This window comes from Zootoca vivipara, chromosome 5 (genome assembly GCF_963506605.1).
Source record: "Zootoca vivipara chromosome 5, rZooViv1.1, whole genome shotgun sequence".
Classification (NCBI taxonomy): Eukaryota; Metazoa; Chordata; class Lepidosauria; order Squamata; family Lacertidae; genus Zootoca; species Zootoca vivipara.
This window is the reverse complement of record NC_083280.1, coordinates 81,775,333-81,795,681: the sequence shown is the minus strand read 5'-3', so window position 1 is coordinate 81,795,681 and position 20,349 is coordinate 81,775,333. Positions and strand designations below refer to the sequence as shown.

General features: G+C 41.5%; 1 protein-coding gene across 5 annotated transcripts in view; it reads left to right on the top strand.

The window, feature by feature from the left end:
- Window positions 1-1,246: 1,246 nt before the first annotated feature.
- The window catches only part of ZMIZ1 (zinc finger MIZ-type containing 1), a 126,341-nt gene continuing 107,238 nt past the window's right edge, over window positions 1,247-20,349 (top strand). For 3 of the 5 annotated variants that reach the window (XM_060275009.1, XM_060275007.1, XM_060275006.1), the window contains exons 1-2: window positions 1,249-3,060; window positions 13,387-13,492. In XM_060275009.1, the coding sequence (XP_060130992.1) occupies window positions 3,046-3,060; window positions 13,387-13,492 (121 nt within the window). In that variant the 5' untranslated portion in view covers window positions 1,249-3,045. Of the gene's footprint in view, window positions 3,061-13,386; window positions 13,493-20,349 lie in introns of all 5 variants that reach the window. The other 2 variants (XM_060275010.1, XM_060275008.1) reach the window with 2 other exon arrangements.

Sequence of the window (20,349 nt, the reverse complement as noted above, 5' to 3'; positions counted from 1 at the left end):
GGGGTGTCGCAGGCAATAGCCTCTCATTCAGCGAAGTACGGTTTGCAGGAAAAAAATGAATCAGAAGTTTTCCAGAAAGTATTCTGCTACCCTAAATTGATGGAGATTTGATTTAGCATGTTTATTCGATTTACATTTAGTAAGCACAACTAAAAACACCTGAAAGGATTTCCCAGAAGTATTTGAACAGAAATACTTGATTAGGGGGGAAAGGAATCAATAAAGTGTAGTTAGTGTGGTTTAAATGCTCAGTTTTTCACTTGGAAAATCATGTTAAGCGTTTTAAGGCATGACAACTCTGTTACATTTAGATTTATGAAAAAAAGACATTAAGAAACTGAGAATTGTTAACATATTATTTTAGCAAGCCTCAAGAGCTGTGCACATAAATTTGCGTGCTTCCTTGGGGTAGTCACCTGAAAAAAGTTAATTAGAACTTTGGCTAACATTGACCTTGTTTGCACATAATGATAAACCACAGTTAATGGCTTGCAGGGTCACTCGTGCTTTGTTCCTACGCTGCTGCAAACAGGAGCACCAAGCCATTAAGCCTTGACTTGTTGTTCTATTCAGACCCAGGATCGTGGTTTGTCCCCTGAACAAACCATGCTCACTACTCAACATGAAGCCATGATTTGTTGTTGACTTTATGATGATAATGATTTGTTAGGGAGGAACTATGATCACAGTTCAGATATAACAACAAACCATGGCTTATGACTGCTCCCAATTGCACCTGGGAAGGAGCAAAGTAAGAGTGATCGGGCATAATCCCAGTAAATCATTTAACCACGGCTTGTTAAATATGAACAGGCCCATTGTAGTCATTCCACTTGTCCGATTTGACCTCTATTGCATTCATTCACAATTCACATGGAAGAATATGGAAGGTGGGGTGAATTCCATGAACAATTTCCTAGCTTCCCCCAGGATTCCTGCAGAATTACTCCTATCCCATCTAGCACTTTCACATATATTGAACTGTGCACATAGAAATGCAAAGTGCAATTTCAGCAATTCAGTATAGGGGTTTGAATGCCCAGAACCATAACACTCGCTCCTAACACAAAACTCCTAAACAGTATAAGCTCTTGCTAGGGTAATGTTGCCTGGGAAGTGCTCAGCAGATTACCAAGCACCGGGTATTCTCTACACACAGAACCCCACATAGTTCAGACAAGCCTTAATACAGTACCGAATAGGCTTCACATGCTCAGCATAGAAATTGCAGCTAAATTGAAATGGGGGGGGGGAGAGTCTACATTATGGATTTACTGTGGGAAAGCACTGAGTTTAAGCTGATTCAATCAACAGATCCCTTTTCAACATCTATACTGAAATATTTGGGTACTGGCACCGACAGTCCCTGTTTATATTCATGGGGCAAGTTGCATCGCCTTGAAGGGAGGCAAATGCTCCTGCTAAAATAGAACACCAATAAGCATAATAATCGGGACAGACTTTGGTCTTTCAGATTTCAGCGATGCCCTGTGCAAGGCCATCATTCAGTGCCCACCTCTTGCCTTCACTATGTCATAGTTGTCAAAGAATTGTTCACTATGTCAAAGAATTGTTCTGAATCATTGTTAAGTGAGTGTACTGACAATGAACTGTTAAGAAGCCCACAGAACTGCCACTCCCACCTTCCCAGTTGAAGTTACCTTGTTGATAGGTCCTTATGTATTGTACGATATACATGCAGTATAGTCCTCTGTTGTGGTACATATTATTAAATTTACATTTACTGTATAAGCACCAAAGGAATATATAGAACTTTAGTTACTGAAGTGAATACCAAGTCCTTGTAGAAATTACTTAAGATAGGGAAAGAGATGGAATATATAAACAAGGGGTTTGAAAGCAAATTATGTAGAGATTTAAGGGCAAAATCCTTTCCATCTTCTAAATTTCTTAATAATTTTCATGGTTAGAGTACTTTGATGTAAAAGGGCAGAAACTGAACTCCGTAGAACATGGCTGTGATTTGGTCAGTCCCACAGAGAATGAGATAGTGAAGAATGCATTAACTCAGCAGGTGTCCATGAGGCACAAATTCACTTCTTCCTCCTAGGCATAATAGGAGATAAATTCTTTTTTTTGCTAGGGTGGAGAAGCAGTGTGATCTTTCTTCTGTAATCTTCAATATGTTCACTTATGTCATCGTCACTGAAATACTTAGATGCAGTAGTTTCCCTCCATTTATTATTTCCCCTACTTTATTACTATCGTACCTCGCCCTTCCTTCAAGTAGCTCAGGAGGGCTCGCACCACCTTTCATCATCCTAGCATGGGTAGGTAAGTTAGCCTGGGAGGCGGACCCAGTAAACTTCATGCCTGAAGAGGGATTTGAAGCCAGATCTCACTGGCTAAGAAATGCGTAGACTACTGGTTAAAGGGGGGGGGGGGCTCAGTACTGTGAAAGACCACAATGGATATATATGGCTTATGAGAGAGTGAGGCCAATTTGTATGCTGCAGCTTTGTACTGTTAGCATATTTTGCATATCAATGTTGTAACCAAGAAGGAAGAGGAAAGATAGCAGATGGACGTGAACTCATTCTCTTTATATATAGACGAAGGAGTAATTGGTAAGCATAGCCTATGTCTCTGATTTTAGACATAGTCTGAAAAGATTGCCAGGATTCTAGTGAGAATATGCAGACAAATATTGTAATTTTCAGAACTTTGAGGCTATGTGTCTATTAGCAACACTATTGGGTCCAGTTGCCAAAGCAAAGATGGTGGCATTCTGCCAGGTCAAATAACTACAGTTGGACATTATGTGCCAGGATTGGATACAGATTTTGGTACATATTCGTGAGGGAGAAAATTAGATACTGTGTATATAACCTGTGCCAGCTGTACCTATAAAATACCTAATCTAAAACACATTTAGTTGGAGAGCATCTATTTACCTAATTATATTTAATTTCCCTTCTCTCCCAGCACTTACAGAATCCTGCCAACTTCCACAATGCAGCTACAGAACTCCTGGATTGGTGTGGCGATCCGAGAGCGTTCCAGAGGCCCTTTGAACAGAGTCTGATGGGTTGTTTGACGGTATGTCAACTCTAGTGCAGCAGAATTATTTTTCCACTGGCATTTTAAATTGCTGCCTGCATCCCTAAGAATGGCTGGTTGGGGGGGGGGAGGAGGAGGAGGAGGCTGTGCAGCTAAATACACTGATTCATTACCTTCCTATTCCTCTTCCTTTACCTCTCCATCCCTTTTCTAACAGAGCACCTGGGTTTTCTCATCCTATAAGTTGTGGGGTAAGAGATCATTAAAGGTTAGAGGACGTTGGATTTGAGAGGTGGATTTGTTCATCCTCAGGGCTTTAGGACTAAACTCGGGGATTTTGACTAGCTTGGGCAAATCAGTCAAGAAAAGCTACTAGCCCATGAAAAAGTTTGCTAGCCCATTGCTTATATATATATATATATATATATATATATATATATATATATATATATATATATCTGTGTTATTCATATGGTATGGCCTAAAAGAAATGAAAGGAAATTGCTTTTGTGAAGTTTCTGATCTTCATTGCTTGGGCTTCTGACTTGGCTCAGAGGACTTGTTGAATGGCTATTTACAATCCTGTCTTAGACCATGCATACCTTAGCTCTGCCTTCCACCTATGTCTCCCCTCTCCCCTTTCCAGCTGTGTTTGGGACAGTGCCATTATATTAAATACTAGATACTCAAGGCAAATCTAAAAAAAAATGTAGTATAAACACTGACAACTGGGAAACACTGGCCTGTTGGTGCTCCAAGTGGAGAACAGCCTTTAGCAAAGGTGTCATGGGCTTTGAAGACACTCAAACTCAGGACGCAAGGGAGAAACGTGTTAAGAGGAAGGCACACTTGGCAAAGCCACAGGATGATCAACTTCCGCCACCTGGAAACTAATGTCCCCACTGTGGAAGGACGTGTGGATCCAGAATTGGCCTCCACAGTCACTTATGGACCCATTGTTAAACCGTGTTTATGGAAGACAATCTTACTCGGCTATGAGTGATCACCAAAGAAGAAGAAGGTGACTGAGAATGTGTGGTGTGAGCCAGGAAGTCTCCAGTTCAAAGCTACTATACCCACAGACTCACTGGGTGGCCACAGGAAAGCCACTATTCTCTCACACCCAACTGTAATATCGCCACACAAAAATGGTGTGTACATTACACATCTTTACTGCTGAAGCTAAATTTGTTCTGGCCCTGTAAGCTGCTGTTGCCAAATCACTCCATTTCAGTGTTTGATGTGTTGTTTACCCATGGTTTTTCAGCTCTGTTTAAAAAATAAATAAAATAAAATATAAAATAAATCACTATTTAAGCACTAGCCCGTCTAGTGGGAAGAGGCAGAGTGCTAGAAGGCCCGCTGAGCCTTTAATTGAACATTTTCTTTTTGTAGCTTCCACTTCTGTTATTTCTTCCTGTTCATTGTAACTTGGGGATTGCCCCGTAATTGCCCCTTAATTCATCAACGTCCTTTCCTTGCAAGAGGTACAGGATGGACTGTTGGCTTTAGTTCCTGACATTCTTGCATTATTGTGTGTGTGTGTGTGTGTGTGTGTGTGTGTGTGTGTGTGTGTTACAGTTTTATGCATGTTTTAATTATATTGTAAATCACTTTGGGATACCTCGTGAGAAGTGATTCATAAATGAAATAATATTGTTGGTGTTATTGCTGTTAATGCTAGTTTGGTTTCAAAGAAAAATAAATATAAATGGAAACTAGTAAGGCACACCCCCACCAACAGCAGCTGACTCATTAAAGAACAATTAATCACTAATTCCCCAGCTGCTCTGCGAACAAAGCAGAAGCAAAAAGGGCATGATGTGCAAAGGAAAAGGTTTTAGTGTAGAAGCAACCTGGATTCTCAAGCCTCACCTCCAGGGGCGTAGTGAGGCGCTGCGACACCTGGGGCGGCAAATTGCCATGCACCCGGGAGGGCACGGTGTCGCTACATAATGACGCATGTGTTGTTACGTGGCGGGGTACCACTGCTCCCCCGCGCCTCCAAAGCCGCATGCCTCCAGCTACAAACTCCAGGTAGAAAGCCCACTCAGCATGGCACACCCTCCATGCTGAGTGGGCTTTCTACCTGGAGTTTGTAGCTGGAGGCGCACAGCTTTGGAGGCGCGGGGGGGCGGTGATACCCCACCAAGTAACGACGCATGCGCAGCATCCGGCTGCGCATGCATGTTACGTAGCGGGGTGCGACGAAAGTCCCTCTCACTTTCCGTCTTATAACTCTGACCTCTCAATTATTAAAAGCACTAGCAGGGATTTCTGAGGTAAATCAAACCGCCCACTTATCCCTCTAGCCTTTCTTTAAACCCTCTGCACTTGTGGGTTTTCAAAAATAAAAGAGAGTCCTCTTCCAGCCTAAACGTGACCAGGTACCTATATAGACTTGGAGCTATAAGTAGGACTGTTCCTATGTGCACTCAGATAAGGGTTTCCCTTCACTAGAAACTCCCTTACTGTAAAGCCAGCCTCCTTCCTGAGGTAACTTTATTATCACTCAGAACCTGTCTCCTCCTTTAGCCCCCCCCCCTTTCTTGGTGCACTCTCAGCCACAAACTAACCTTTCTCCTCTAAAAGGCAGTTTTGACAGTTTAAAAGAGTTCCCCACCACCTGGGTTCCTGGGTACCTTAGCTGGAAAATGAAATAGACGATTACTAATGTGACACTTTAAAGATGGATATTTATTGGCTTGAATCTTAATGGTTGCTTTCTGGTAACATTGATACAAACTTAATTTCACAGATAACGTTCTTGGTAATCAAATAACAGAATACCTATCCACTACTTCATCTACTCTAAATTCTACCTTCTCCACAACCACCCAAGCTCCCACACAGAAAAACCCTCAACCGCCAACTGACATAACAGTTCCCCTTTCCATTTAAACCCCATGCAGGCCACGCCTCCCATGGAATGTTGCTGCCAGTTAACCAGGAGTCTGGGTTAACCCTTCAATAGGTTGGTTGTGAAACAAAAACATAACATAACAGTTTTCAAATTCGCCACACGGGGTATCGCTGTCGCCCTCCCCCTGGGGACTCCAATCCGCGTGCCTCAGCTACAAACTCCAGGTAGAAAGCCCACTTGGTGCGGCGGGGAGGGTGCCACTTGGCGCTCCCACCCAGAGTGGAACTCGGCGCGGACCGCTCCCACCCACCCCCATTGCAACGTCCCTGCTCACCTCCTTTTATCCCTGGCTCTTGAGTATTACTAATACCATTTATAGGCATAAAAGCATTTTTTTAAAACATATCCTTTTTGTAACAAAATATGGAAACAAAAAGCAAAACAAAACAAAAACTTAACTGTGTCTTATAGCTAAAGACACATTGTTAACAGTTCTTTTGGGTTTTTTTTAAATGAATGACCACATTTGCCTCTGAATATTGGGGCAAGGATATTTTAGAAAACTCTGACTCTAAGGAACCATATCTAGGACTTCTCTTTAGAAACCTTATTCAAAATGGAATGTATGTAACATAATTCCCTTATCTACTTAAATCTTTGTTATGTGTTCAATGCTGTAGTCTAGAGCAGGGGTTCCCAACAAAATTTTCTCGAGGACCCCTCATCGAGCCGCTATTGTGACAAGGACCCCCATTAATTCCTAATCCTAAAATTAAAAAGTGAGAGCTGAATTAAGTCTTTTTATATTTTATATTTATACGTTTTTACAGTTACAACAGAGTACTCCATCAGTATACAGTTAGTTTTAATTTTCAGTTCTTAATGAGATGAACCACTTTTTAACCAACGGTCCATTTTTAACTACACGAACTGTAGCTTCCGCGAAAAACAACGCTTTGTTTACAAACACTACTGTTTTGCAAAGAGGCAGCGTGCGCCAGGGAGGAGGGAGGGGAATGGAGAAGACAGGGTACCTGCGCAGTAGCGCACAAATGAAGCCGACGCGCGCAAAGCATCTTGGGGAGGTGAGCGTTAGTAGAATGCGCACGCTGCCTCTTTGCAAAACAGTAGTGTTTGTAAGGCGCCACCTAACGGCATACAGCAGAACTACTGCCTCTATCTAATTCTAGTTTTGCGCTAGACTCTGCTCATGCAGGAAGCGGCCACAACAAAAAATCTGTTACCATACGAAATATATTTAATATATTTTTTATTCTAATAGCATCTTGCGGACCCCTCTGGCATAGCTCGCGGACCCCTGGGGGTCCGCGGGCCACCTGTTGGGAACCACTGGTCTAGAGTGTTTTTTCTACATTGGGTTATTTAATGATTATACCTCAAGTTATTATTAGGTAAAAGTTTCTGATTTATTTCTTGTTCAACATTTAAATTTTCATTTGTTGCCGAAAGGAAAACTGAAATTACCATCCAGCCTGCAGAACTTCAATTGCAAATATTTCTGTTGCCACCTTTCATTTATTCTGGTTTAGTGCTGGTATTTTTAGTTTTCTTTTTACATGTGTTTTTGTCCTTTTTACATGTGTTTAATTGGATTGCATGTTGCTTTGAGATATTGTAGAAACGTGAGAAGACAATAAATATTCAGATAATTTCAAGCACACTCAAGTGCCTTAAAACAGAACACTATGAGTTAGCAGCCGGTTGCCATTTTTTTTCAGTAACTGAAAAGCTAGCAAAATTGAATGAGGAAAAATTCGTTCTGATACCAGCAGGGGGGGTATGCACTTGCCTCTTTCTACCAGTTATGAGATTCACTGAGAGTTTTGTAATTAGCAGTTATTAAACTCTTGATTAGCAGGAGAGTTAGGTTAAGAGACATTTTCCTAGCAGTATGGTGATGTGATGAGGGAACCAGAGAAAGCTGCAGCCAAGTGATCAGTTTTCTATTTGAAAATATAAAAGGAACCCTTGCAGGCTGCAGTGTGGAAAAACAGTTTTTTTTCTGCAGAAAAAATGGTGGGCTGATTTGCTTTGTGTAGTTTCCTGTTGTCAGCTTGCACCAGACCCACTTCTTCCATCTTCATTTGCAAGCTATTCTTTCATTATATGATGGGATCAGCAGTAGGGAGAAATTGAATTCTGAGCTTTCTGGGAATGGAGTTGGAATTTCAGCTTGCAGAGCCTGCTCATCCTTCCCCCTTCCCTTTTCAGCCCTGAAAACCTCTCTTCAGCTTCCCTTATCATGCTACTCCCATTGCCCTTTTCTTTTTCACATTCTGGCTGTCCATAGTAGATTCTCAACTTGGACCTCTCAACTTATAATTATTTCACCCTTTTGTGAAAAATAAATTTATATGATATATGTTGAGTTTTTAATCTTAGTTCTGTGTTTCTCAAACTTGGGTCTCCAGCTGTTGTTGGACTACAACTCTCATCATCCCTGACCACTGGTTGTGCTAGCTAGGAATGATGGGAGTTGTAGTCCAGCTAGAGATCCAAGTTTGAGAAACGCTGCCTTAGTTGGCAACTAATGTTTAACAGGTTCCATATTTGGATCAAGCAAGGACCAACAGCATTGGTTTTGGCCACTGAATCTCCCATCCAAGGGCAAAGGTCCCATTAACCCTCTCTGCAGCTGCTCTCATTTGCCTGATCATCTAGCACCGGAGCCAGCAGGTGAGATGGATAATAAAGAGACAAGTTTGCCAGAACATCTGTTGCTGTCCGCACTGGGGGAGAAGATTAAAAAGCCCCTTGGCTTTACCTTGGCTTGGAAGGAAGCGGCCAAGATGCATCATAAGGAACAGGGTTTTGGGTTCAGGGACCGTGCTAGGGGCCAGACTTGGCTCCTGAGCTGCCAGTTGTCTCTCCCAGCCTTAATTTTTAAGGCCGCCTCTCTTCTAAGTGTAGAATAATGAGAGCAGACTATTTTATAAGTGCACTTTAAGGGTTCTGATCTCATAAAGCAGCAAATGGAGCATTCGTTCAGCAACTGCTGCCAACTTTCCCACTAGTTTAATTGAGTTAGAATGTAGCGTCGTGGTTGCAAAGCTGGTGCATTTAATTAACTTTAGAAGACAGAAGGGCTGTAGCTCACTGGCAGAGTACATACCTTGCATACGGTTCAAACCTATTTCCAGGTAAGGCTGGAAAGGCACCTGTCTGTCACCCTGGAGAGCCACTGCCAGTTAGCATAGACAACACTTAGAGAGGTGGACCAAGGGAAGGAGGCAGCTGCTGCTCTGCCATGTCTTGTCTTCCATGCACTTGTCTTGTGACATCAGTGTTTCTAGGTCACATGGGAAGAATCCATGATGCAGCTAGGCCTGTAGCAGGGGCTGGTGGAGGCTAGAGGGGGCTGCCATTTAATTTTCTGCACCCCCTAATGTTTTTCAACCAATAATTCAATCACCTGGAACCCATATGTTTAAATGTCCTTTTGCCCTGGTTGTTTTTTTCTCAGCAAGTTTGTGAGTGTGAGAGCCATTTTTATTTCATTTTTTGACCACAAGGCAGTTGACAGTAGCTACAGGTTTCCTTTGAGCAGAATGACTCAACAGCACATCTTTTCTCCATTTGCTAAGGTGGGTTGTGAGAAAAAGTGGACTTTTTCCCCCCAGTCAGCAGTGGGAGAGAAATACATGTTTGGGGAGCTGGGAGAAGAGAGAGAATTCTGGAGGCTTCCATCGAACTACATGGGAAATCATTTGTGGCCAAGGAGGCTAGCAATCCTATACTCTCTGGGTTGTATTAAACTACTCAGAGTAAACCCGTTGAAATTAAGTTTGATGGGTCTACTTTGAGTAGGGCTGTCACTGAATATCACTTATGCCAGTATATACGTGTGTTGATAATGAGACGTGTGGAAAAGAGAGAATTACGTTGAAACTTGAGGGCTGCTTGGGGAGAGGGGGAGTTTTATTAAACCCTTTTCTCTTGTGAGTCTCCCAAACTTTGACATATTAAGAGGTAGACTGCCCCTGAACCTGGAGATTCCATGTAGCACTCCAGTGACATATATCTTTCATTCTCCAGGTTCAGAGGAATATTCTGAAGGAGGCAAACAACAGAAAAGCACTGTTGGCTTCAGACCTTGCTTGTGGGCTTCAGTATTCACTGGGTACCATGGGGAGAAGCAGGATGCTGGGTAAGATTAATTTTTGGCTGATCCATCTTGCACAGCATCCTGCTTCTCACTATGATCCAGCACAGCTGTTCTTACATTCAAAGGGATTATTGCCCCCTTTGAAAGAAATGGTTTTTATCTTTGGTTTATTAGAGTCCAGACTGTTTTTATTTTTGCTAGCCTGTGAACACAACACAGTGCTTCAAGAATCTTGGCAAACTCTGCTGTTTCGAAGCATGAATACTTTTTTATTCTGCATGCTATAAAACTGACAGAAAAATGAAACAATTCACTCCTCAGCCTAAAAAAGTTTCTAGATTAATAAGAGTAGACAGTCAAAAAGTGGGTCTCCCTTTGAGGGGAAAATTTAAAATAATATAAATACACATACTTACTGGGGATGTAGGAGAGGGGAGTAGGCACTGCTTCTAGCTTTGTTGGTTGGAGAAGGTGAGAAAGCATGTACCGAGAAGGAAGGGATGGTGGCTGGAATGTATTATGTTATGGCCACTACTACATTGTGACATCATAATGCGTTGTGTTGGGTTGATCGTCATGACAACCTGACCACAGTTATCCATGCCCTAGAATTATCTCAGATTGACTACTATAATGGGCTGCCCATGGGGCTGCCTTGGAAGACTATTTGGAAGCTGCATTCAATTCAGAAAGCAGATGCTATCGTATTTTTCCACTTGCAAGTGATCATTTTGAACCTACTGTATTACAACACTGCATAAAGAACTTCACTGGCTACTAGTCTGCTTCTGAGTGCAATTTATAGTGCTAGTGTCTACCTTTAACACCTTTTTATAGACTGGTATCATCATCATCATCATCATCATATTTATACCCCACCTTTTTACCTGAAGGAAGCTTTGCTTCACCATCAACTTGCCTACGTATAGAAGTTGTCCTTGGTTGTGCATCTGTCTCCAGAGCGGGCCCCAGAGAAGTTTGCCTATTCTGCCTTTTGGTGCTGGGCAAAGCACCCCCTCCTCTGGCTTTTTAATGTTGTTTTAGCATAGTTCATTTATATTTTTTGTATTTTATCCTTTTTTGTAAAATATTCCAGAAGCACATCTAAAGGTTGACATATAAATCTTTTAAGCAAACTGATGGTGATACTACCTGTTACCTGAATTTATAGCAGACTTATACATAGCCACTTGCTATTAAAAATTAAGAATTGACTTTGGGTAACCAGGCAAAATAGCAAGCTTTGCGAATGTTGGTTCTGTTAGACCCCAGGTGACCTAATAATTATATATAAGCAGACTGGACAGTAGGACTTGTGAGCTACCATAGTAACTTTTGTTGAGTAATTTGCAGCGCTGATTTATAGACAAGGTTAAATATGTCACTTCTGTAATGCCATGCAACTCACATTGAAATTCAACCAATGCTCTTTCTCCTCTAGTTTGCTTGCCATGTAAGTTAAGAATGATGGTATCAAGAATGCAGCACTTGAAAAAGTGATGTTTTCTCAACTGTTTTTATCCAGGAAGACAGAGGTTAGGTTGAAACTAAGAAGAAAACACTGCTTCCACTAAGAGAATATGAACATGAAAACTAAATCAGATGTTATTAACCAAGAGTTTTGTGGCACCTTATATATTGATAAACCAAATCTGACACAGAAAGTATGCATGTTATAGCAGTAGATGCAGTCTAAGTGGGGGGGGGAGTATTAATTCAAAAGTGGAACTATTTCTATACATCAGCTTCCCCTGCAGATGTTTAGCATTTAGTTTTCAAATTGCAACAGCAATGAACTTGCCATCCATCAATCTCAGTGTTGTTGTGAATCTTTATTGTTAATTAGGAAAAATGGGTATTGGAGGGCAGTTCAGATTAATAAGAGTCATGCAATTGTGCTGACTAGTTAACATAGAATAGGAAAATTTCATTACCATTTATAGGTTATCACATATCTTGGTTTCCCATTCTCTTCTCTATCATTGTTTTATAGCAAGCTAGTGTTGGACACAGATAATTGCACACTAATGAGTGCCCTCTTTAATTCATCAAAGGTCTTGCGTATTGAAGCAGAGGTGACAAAAACAATTTATTTCTTGATTTGTAAGCTCTTTTGAATAGGGTGTAGCTGGAAATAAAGGTTGGTATAAAAGAAAAGAAAAATAATGCCACTACATGTCTTACTGTTCATCTTTAACTTCTGTTTTAAAGGAATGTTGGGGCAACTCAGAAATAATACACATATGATATAGTGTGTATGAACTGAGGCTACTTTTAGATTCTGGAGGTTCTGCTGATCTGATCACAGCTGTGAGTTGGAGGACATGGCCAAAGGTCACATAAAAGCTGTAGTCTTCATTTTAAAGCCATTATTTTGATAAGTGGTTAAAATAAATCAAATGTGTTTCCCTTATTTTCATTGTGCTGCATTGGCATGTTTTGTTCTAAATACAATAACTGAGTTTCTGAAGAGCACATTTGATAGTTTTTATAGGGTCCAATGCCATGTGAATAATAGTCCCTGCTTGTACAGGGTGAGTCTTTTAAAAGAGGCCCCGTAGAACATGTGTACTCTGTATCCATGGGGCCTCTTTTAAAGGTCTCACCCTGTACAAGCATATCTCTCTGCAGCACCAGAGGCCCATTCTTCTCCCTGGATAGAAAGTAGCATGTGACCTGACATAATGCCAAGCTTACCTGTACCTAAGATCTTCCTGAATCTGCTGTGTCTTCCCCTCAGCTTCCTTCCCATCCTGATAATGATGAGACAAATGTGTATATATAAGCAGGTCAATTCTGGTAGTTAAGGTGCAGCCTGGTAGTTAAGATCTCAGGCCAAGTCTCAAATTCAGTGAAACATGAAACAGCTGTCTCCATTAAAATTCCCTTTAAGAACTTGCTTACATTTAAATCTTGGTAGTTTATTTTTATGTTTAAAGTGTTTTTCTCTCATGGCAAAAAGTCAAGATGATGGCCCTCACATTCAATGTATGCTCTGCTGGTAAAGTTGTGGGAGATGGTGTGTTCCAGTGGACCCAAGTTTTAGTCCGTGTTCATTCCTGGGCAATCTGGATGACGCTGTGCCACTTGTGCCAGCTCTCTCACACTCCACTTCAGTCCTGCAGAATGTAAATAGGAATTGTAGTGGCCTGTTTTACAGGGTTGTTGCAATGTGGATAAATGAGAAAGAAATGAATGCACATCTTGCATCATAAAAGTGCTATGAAAACCACAGTGGCTTTTTAAAAAAGACAGAGAAACAAACCTCCTTGGTACTGTTCTTTATATTGCGGGTGATGCTGCAGACACATTGGCTAGCTTGCTACAGCTGTGCAGTAACTCTCAGTGAATGATTCCCCCTCTTCTTTCTTCCCAGGTTGTTAGCAGAGTAGCAGCACAGCAAGGCTTTGACTTGGACCTTGGATACAGGCTGCTGGCCGTTTGTGCAGCCAACAGAGACAAGTTCACGCCAAAATCAGCTGGTAAGAAAATCCATTTTTCTTTCTAGCAGTTGCCTGTTGACAGAGAGAATCTTGACACACTTTGCTCTGCTGTAGGAAATGGATAGGCTTCTGCCATATAGTTTAGCATTACTAGTATGAAGTACTGAAACAGGATCCCTGACATTCATTCCCTTTCTGTATTCTGTATTTGCCACACCAGCTGCAGAGAAGTGCTATCTGAGTGTGCATGTGTGTACTGGACAGAAAGACATTTTTGGCAGTTCTTTGACTGCATTCACTCATAAAGCTGAAGAGGAGCGATGTTGCAAATATGATTTCCTGCTCCAAACATTATCATCCAAACCATGAAAAAAGCTGCTACAAGTGGATACATGATATGATTATCAGTTAAGCCAACTACAGTGGTACCTCAGTTTGCAACCGTGATCCGTTCCGCAGAGGCAGTCGCTCGCCGAAGCAGTCGCTTCCCGAAGGCACGCTTCTGCGCGTGCGCGAAGCACCAATAGAGCGCTTCTGCACACGCACACGCTGTGCAGATCGCTTCTGCGCAGGCGCAAGCTGTGCAGATCGTGTCTGCGCATCCAACGCTGTGGAACCCAGATGTAAACACTTCCGGGTCCACGGCGGTCACTCGCCGAAGCGGTCGCAAACAGAGGTAGACGTAAACCGAGGTTTGACTGTATTGAAATGATTTGCAACAATGCTACTTTGTATTGCACAACAATACAAATGGAATGGGGAACATGATGCACAATTAAACCTATTGCAGTTAACATGCATGTGTTGTGAAAGTTGCATATCAGTTTTTGCAGATGAGTGTCTCAAATATGTGATGTTTATGTGTGGGAAGGTGGCAATATCTGTGGCATTTAAGGAACAGGTTTCATTGTGACTGGAGAGACAAATAAAAATGGAAAAACTTCAGCAATGTGTGTGACTGTTGTGGTAGTGAGGAATGTCAGTTAAGCTTTCAGGTGTATGTATGGTTCCCTCTGGACTTTGTGCTGTTTCTTAATATGTTTTGGTTCTAAGAACTTCATTATATTAAGTGTTCTGCACATAATTCTTAGAGCAACTTTATACATAATAACCAACTCTCCCATTCCATTCTGTTATTCTATGCCTGTGATTCCTACTTAGCAGGGGTTGGGCTAGATGACCCTTGGGGATCCCTTCCAACTCTACACTTCTAAGATAAGGAGTCTCTGATACATATGTTGACATCTTAGTAAAATTGGGTGAAAGAATAAAAGGAGAATTCCCTGGATGCCTAGATACAGGTTTGAGGGCAAGTTCTATTTGGTAAGAGAGCCCCAGCAGAAATTTACAATCCCCATACAGGCAGGAAAGTAAAGCATGGGAATATAGGCTGTCGGACCTTTAAAATACCCCCTTATAAGTTACTTCCAAAGTCTCCCGCTTCCCGTAGCATAGAAAGAGATTGCACATTTGGAGAGTTAAAAATGGCTTGCTTACAAACACATCACATGCTTTGTTAGCTGTGATGCTTCATTGCAGGGGGGTTGGACTAGATCCGGCATAGGCTCTCCAGATGTTTTGGAACTACAACTCCCATGATCCATAACCACTGGCCCTGTTTGCTAGGGATCATGAGAGTTGTAGTTCCAAAACATCTGGAGAGCCAAGGTTGTCTATGCTTGGACTAGATGGTCCTTGGATCCTTTCCAACTGTAAAGTTCTATGATTCTAATTTCGGGACAGAACCACAAGTTTTGATGGCAAACATGTTTTCCAAATGCATGTTTGCTGGTTAATAGTAATGAAATGACTGAGTTTGGGCACAATGCTAAATTACAGTTCAACATTATAAGAACGGGCCTTGGGTTCATGCACTCACCCCTTCCAACATGATCACGGGGAGCAGATTAGACTTCTGATAGAAATTTGGCATTATTTCTGGACCCAGAAAAATAGCAGCTACTATTAGCTGTTATTTAGAACAGCCTTTGACAACCTGGTGTCCTCCAGGTGTTTTGGGATGTTTCAGCTGGCTGGAGCTGATGGGTGATGTAGACCAAAACATTTGCAGGATGCCAGATGTTTCCTAAAGTTTATAAATAAATAAAGGTAAAACCCGTATAAACTGTGGATACACAGCTACGGTTTAGAGAAGCAAGGAAACTTCAGATTGTGGTTAATCACCCCTGCTTGTTTCCCAAAGTATTGTTGTATTTGAACCCGTCACTTTTAAGAGTTGTCATTTTGTGCCACTTCTATGCTGCTAGTTGGGAAAGCATTTCCTCCGCAAGGAGCTTGTTATGTGAACTGTTACAAATAGCTCTGTATTTAGCATGATGGGCCTTCAAAGAACATCATTGCACAATGGAGACCAACTTCCTTATCTTCTAAATAGATCATATCCAGCTTTTCTAATAGAGTAATATTTTAAAAGTAACTGGCATGAGGAAAATGTCACAGTCATGACAAAAAATAATTTACCACTGGCAACAAATGGCTTCCAAGAGTTTGTACAATAACGGAGCTGGATTTGAATTAATCTCAATGTTCATTGGAGTGAAATTAATTCAACAGAATTGGTGGGAAAGTGCGCCCATTCATTCAAATTCCTTTCCATTTTGCAACTTTCTATAAGTTAATGACTTGGTAGTTGCTTAACTTGCCGTTTTTAATTTTAGTCGTCAGGCTTTAACTGTAGAATGTGTTCTTAAGAAGTCATTTGCAATCCTTGAACAATTTGCATTCATGATCCTTGCAACTCTAAGGCAGGTTATTATTATTATTATTATTATTATTATTATTATTATTATTATTATGCCTGTATTGGAGATGATGGGATGGGTACAGCCACCCAGCAAGTTCAGGATAGAGGTAAGATTTGAACTGGCAAATTCTCTGCTTAAGGTCTCAGCCACTACACTACACCCGAAGTGATTCTCCTGAACTACTTTGTATCTTTTCTGATATTTATAGGATCCTAGGAAGTCAGCTGCTCTTGCAATCAAAGTTACTTGCTATTAATCAAAATCTGCCCTTTTCATCTGGGACAAAAATCTTTATGCTTGGGGGCATCCCCAGATGCCTGTCCAAAATAACCCATCCAGGTACTGTATTTTGACCTTCTCCCCAAGATAGTTATCGATATCGCAGTGTTTGCTTTTCATTTGCAAGTATTTACAGACTTCAGTGCCTGTATGATCAACTCCAATGAGTGCCATGTTGAAAAGTGTTTTATCTCAGATTTCAAAGAGAAAACACATGTTAGTGTAGTTATGATCTTTTTTAGAAGAGGACATTCTGCCACATTTTAGCTTAATGGTCTTCACATTTTAGAGCTCTTTGCTTTTCTTATTTTGGTAAAGAAATAATTCCTTTTGGGGTCATCTGTGCTGCTAACCTGGGTTTTGAAGTGATGGTTTTAAGTCTTATTTGTTTAGCCTAGCTAATCCCCAGTTATCCCTGTGGTTAATTTGAATTGTTTTTAAGAACGCTAAGGGCAGGAGTCAAGTGGTGTGAACAAGTATACGGAAATTAGAGTGCAATCCTGAAATAAGGATATAATAAAGTTGTGCCCATGTTACGCCCTATGATCTACTACTTTATCAATATAGCATTGGCATTTCCTCCTTTATTAACAAGAATAGTGCTTAGTGTTTTGGAGTATTCAAAGCACATTGCTGGGCCTTCCCATTGGGTCCTCTGGAGTTGGCTACCCCTCTCCGAAGCTGGGCAGTGTGCCAGGCTAGGTGCAGTGGGCTCCCTCAGGGGCACGCTCAGCAGGAGCACTTGCTGACACCGGGCACAAACAATCCTGTAGCGTGCACAGCCCCAGCGCAAAAAAATGTGGGTGCCCTGCCCCTTCATGGGGAATATTGTAGGGGCTGGAGCACCCACACAGCACCTATGAAGCACATCATATAGTGCATTTAAGGTAGACTTGTATTATGATCACCCTTCATATTGCGGATGGGGGAACAAAGTGAGACTGAAAGACTATTACCGTATGTGCCAAAGGCCACTTAAGGCATTTGTTGATTTCCCATTTCAACGTCGGCCTCTTAGTCACTGCAGAGCCCAAGTTCTACGCTCGACTTGCTCCTCTCTCTTGGCAGGAGGTCAGACGCAGCATTTCCCACCTTGAAGGTAAATGAAACACAGCTTCTTCTAAATACACATGACATTTGGTCCTGAAACAATTGTTAGTGAGTGGCATTGGCTTGTTACGGCACAGCAGGTAGGTCATGAGCTTGTTTGCTTCCACACTGCAGACCTCTACACCGTTTGACTCTATGCTGCCTCCCTCTTTCATTGAGCCATTTAGACTGCATAATGGAAGAAATAGGGACAGTATTGTCTTTCTGGATCCTGGCATGACTCCATTCCCTACCACTATGGCTCATTGGTGCCTTCTCACAATGCTACAAATTCCTCCAGGTCAGACATGCATTTTTGCCTAGGCAATATCCATTATTGCTGCTTGGTTTCTGCCTGTCAGCCTGCCTAGACCCTCTGTATATCCAAGTATACCAACTTCCTTTAAAAGCTGGAAGGATGTCAGTTTCCTTATCAGTCTTCCTGCCCTCCCTCCAACAGTTTCCTTGCATCAGACCTTGGCCTCCAATTGACTATGCCTTTGAATTGGCCCTTCCTTCAGGAAATCCCCATTCTTCATGTTGCTACTAGATCAAGGCTTCTGGTACTTACACTTTAGCTCTCTGCATGTTCAGTGCCAAAGCCCAGTGCTGAGAGTACATATTCAGAGATAATGGCAATAAAAGCAAAAGTCACATGCATATCCTTCGTATTTTATTGTATTTCCTGTGTAAGGTTGCAATATGAAGTTCATGCATTCTCCCCAAAGTAGGTTTCCTCTGTTGCTCTTTCCACCCAGAGATGCTTATTCAGGTTGCTAGAGGAGAGTCATGGTACCTTCCAGTTGTTATTGGACTCCAGCTCTCATCAGGTGGACCACAGCATGGATAGTGGTCAGGAATGTAGTCCAAAAGATCTGGAGTACACAGTATTGGCCACCCTTGTGCTAGAGGCTCAAGGAAGAGGAGCACTGGCTGCCTCCTCTATATTTAAACAACAGAAGGTGATACATTGCTTTCAAAGGATCTGTCTCAGCAAAAATTGATATATTCCTTTTGGCACTTATTTGGGATGGGGCGGGGGCTAAAAGAAGGAAATAAACCTGCTATACTTAAATGTTTTACAGAATAATTTAATGGTGTGCTGTGGTCCGTTTTTTCATTCCTCCTGGTGTTGCTTTGCTCTTTGCAGAAGGGCAAGCATGGGCCAGGCGAGGGGACTGAGTGCAGGATGAGATCACACACACACACACACAAAAGCTTTGTCAGTGAGAGACACTGTTCGATTCTCTGCAAGCAGATGAAAGGGAGAGGGGAGGTGGGAGGAGCAGCTCCAGGGCAGGAATGTGCAGGAGAAAGTACCTTTGCAGATACTGAAGCAAATTAATCTTAGACCACCTGGATAGGAGGCTCAATGTGATGTTTAATAGCAGAAATAGCATTTCTGTTCTTTCCTTCAGCTCACTTCAGACATCAGCCAAATTTCAACCTTGATAGAGTCAGAGTAACTTTATTTTTTTAATACAGTGAGAGGAGAGTGCCGCTGAATCATCATTGTGATTGTCAGCTTTGTTAAAAAAATACTATTTAGTAGTTTTGGATGTACAGTATATGATTAGGTAGTGTTACAAAGGATGTGTCTTGTGGTACAGTCACAAGAATCATATCATACCTGTATCACTTTAGGCGGAACGTATTGCATCTTTGACTGGTTCACCATGCTGCAACCATGTCAGGAAAAAAGAATTTTAGCCGCCTCTTCAGTATGCTAACTTTCCATCTGCAGTGTTTTTGGTTTTGTTCAAATGTACTGTACAAAGCTCTACCTGGAGTCTGCAGTGGGACAATCCAGGAAGGGGCAGTGTTCAATTTGGCCATTGTTCTGTAATTGCTCCTTGCCCTTCAGAGTTTTGAATAGGTTTTCTGTAATATTTGTGGAAGTAAACTTTTTTTAAAAAAAACTAACACAATTTGGTTGCTCTGTTTGTTCAAGCTGTTTGTTTCCTAAGTTATTTGGAGTGTGTCTGGGGATGTGGCTTAAAGAAAGAAGAATCTTATGTTTGTGGTGGACTAAGTCTCTGTGGGTTTTGTGTTTTGGTTTTGTGTGTTAATTTCCTAAGAAGTCTCAATTTAATATGCTGAGAATGACATGCTGGCAGTAAAGAGGGAGGGCATATACACCCTGAAGGTGGGATTCAGACAGAGGATGAGATGAAAGAAACAACAGTTTCCTAACAGAAATGCCAAATGTGACACAGATAGATTTAAAATGAAGGTTCTCTGGCTTTGTCTAATTCAAGATCTGAATTCCATAGGATGAGCTTGCCTCTTTGTTGAAATTTTCCATGTTTGAAATCCTGGGTCAGTGTTGTGTGTGGAATCACTTCAAGCTAAAAGAGTCAATTTCAGTTTTGTCATTGGATTTAAACAGGATAAATGTCTTTTGGAAGAATGATTGTGGTCAGAAGCATAGAGTCCTAATGTATGATAAGCCAATAAGTATCGAGTTCCTTTCCTTCTTTTTCCTTTTAACCTACAACGTGTCTCCTTGGCTAGGTCACTTAACCTGCTTGCCCTTCTTACTTTCTGCTTGTAAGAAATTACCTAATGCAAGCAATCCTTTGTTTTTACACAACCAGGTGTGAGGTATTATGGAGACTAATCACCACTGGGGCAGGGGTAAGGGGATTTCTTTCACTTCTGTAAATTGGTAATATTTCCCTGGTTGGCAACTAATTATGCCTAGAGAGATTTGATGGCTCTAATTATTGTGAGTGTATCCATATCAACAGAGTTATAACATCT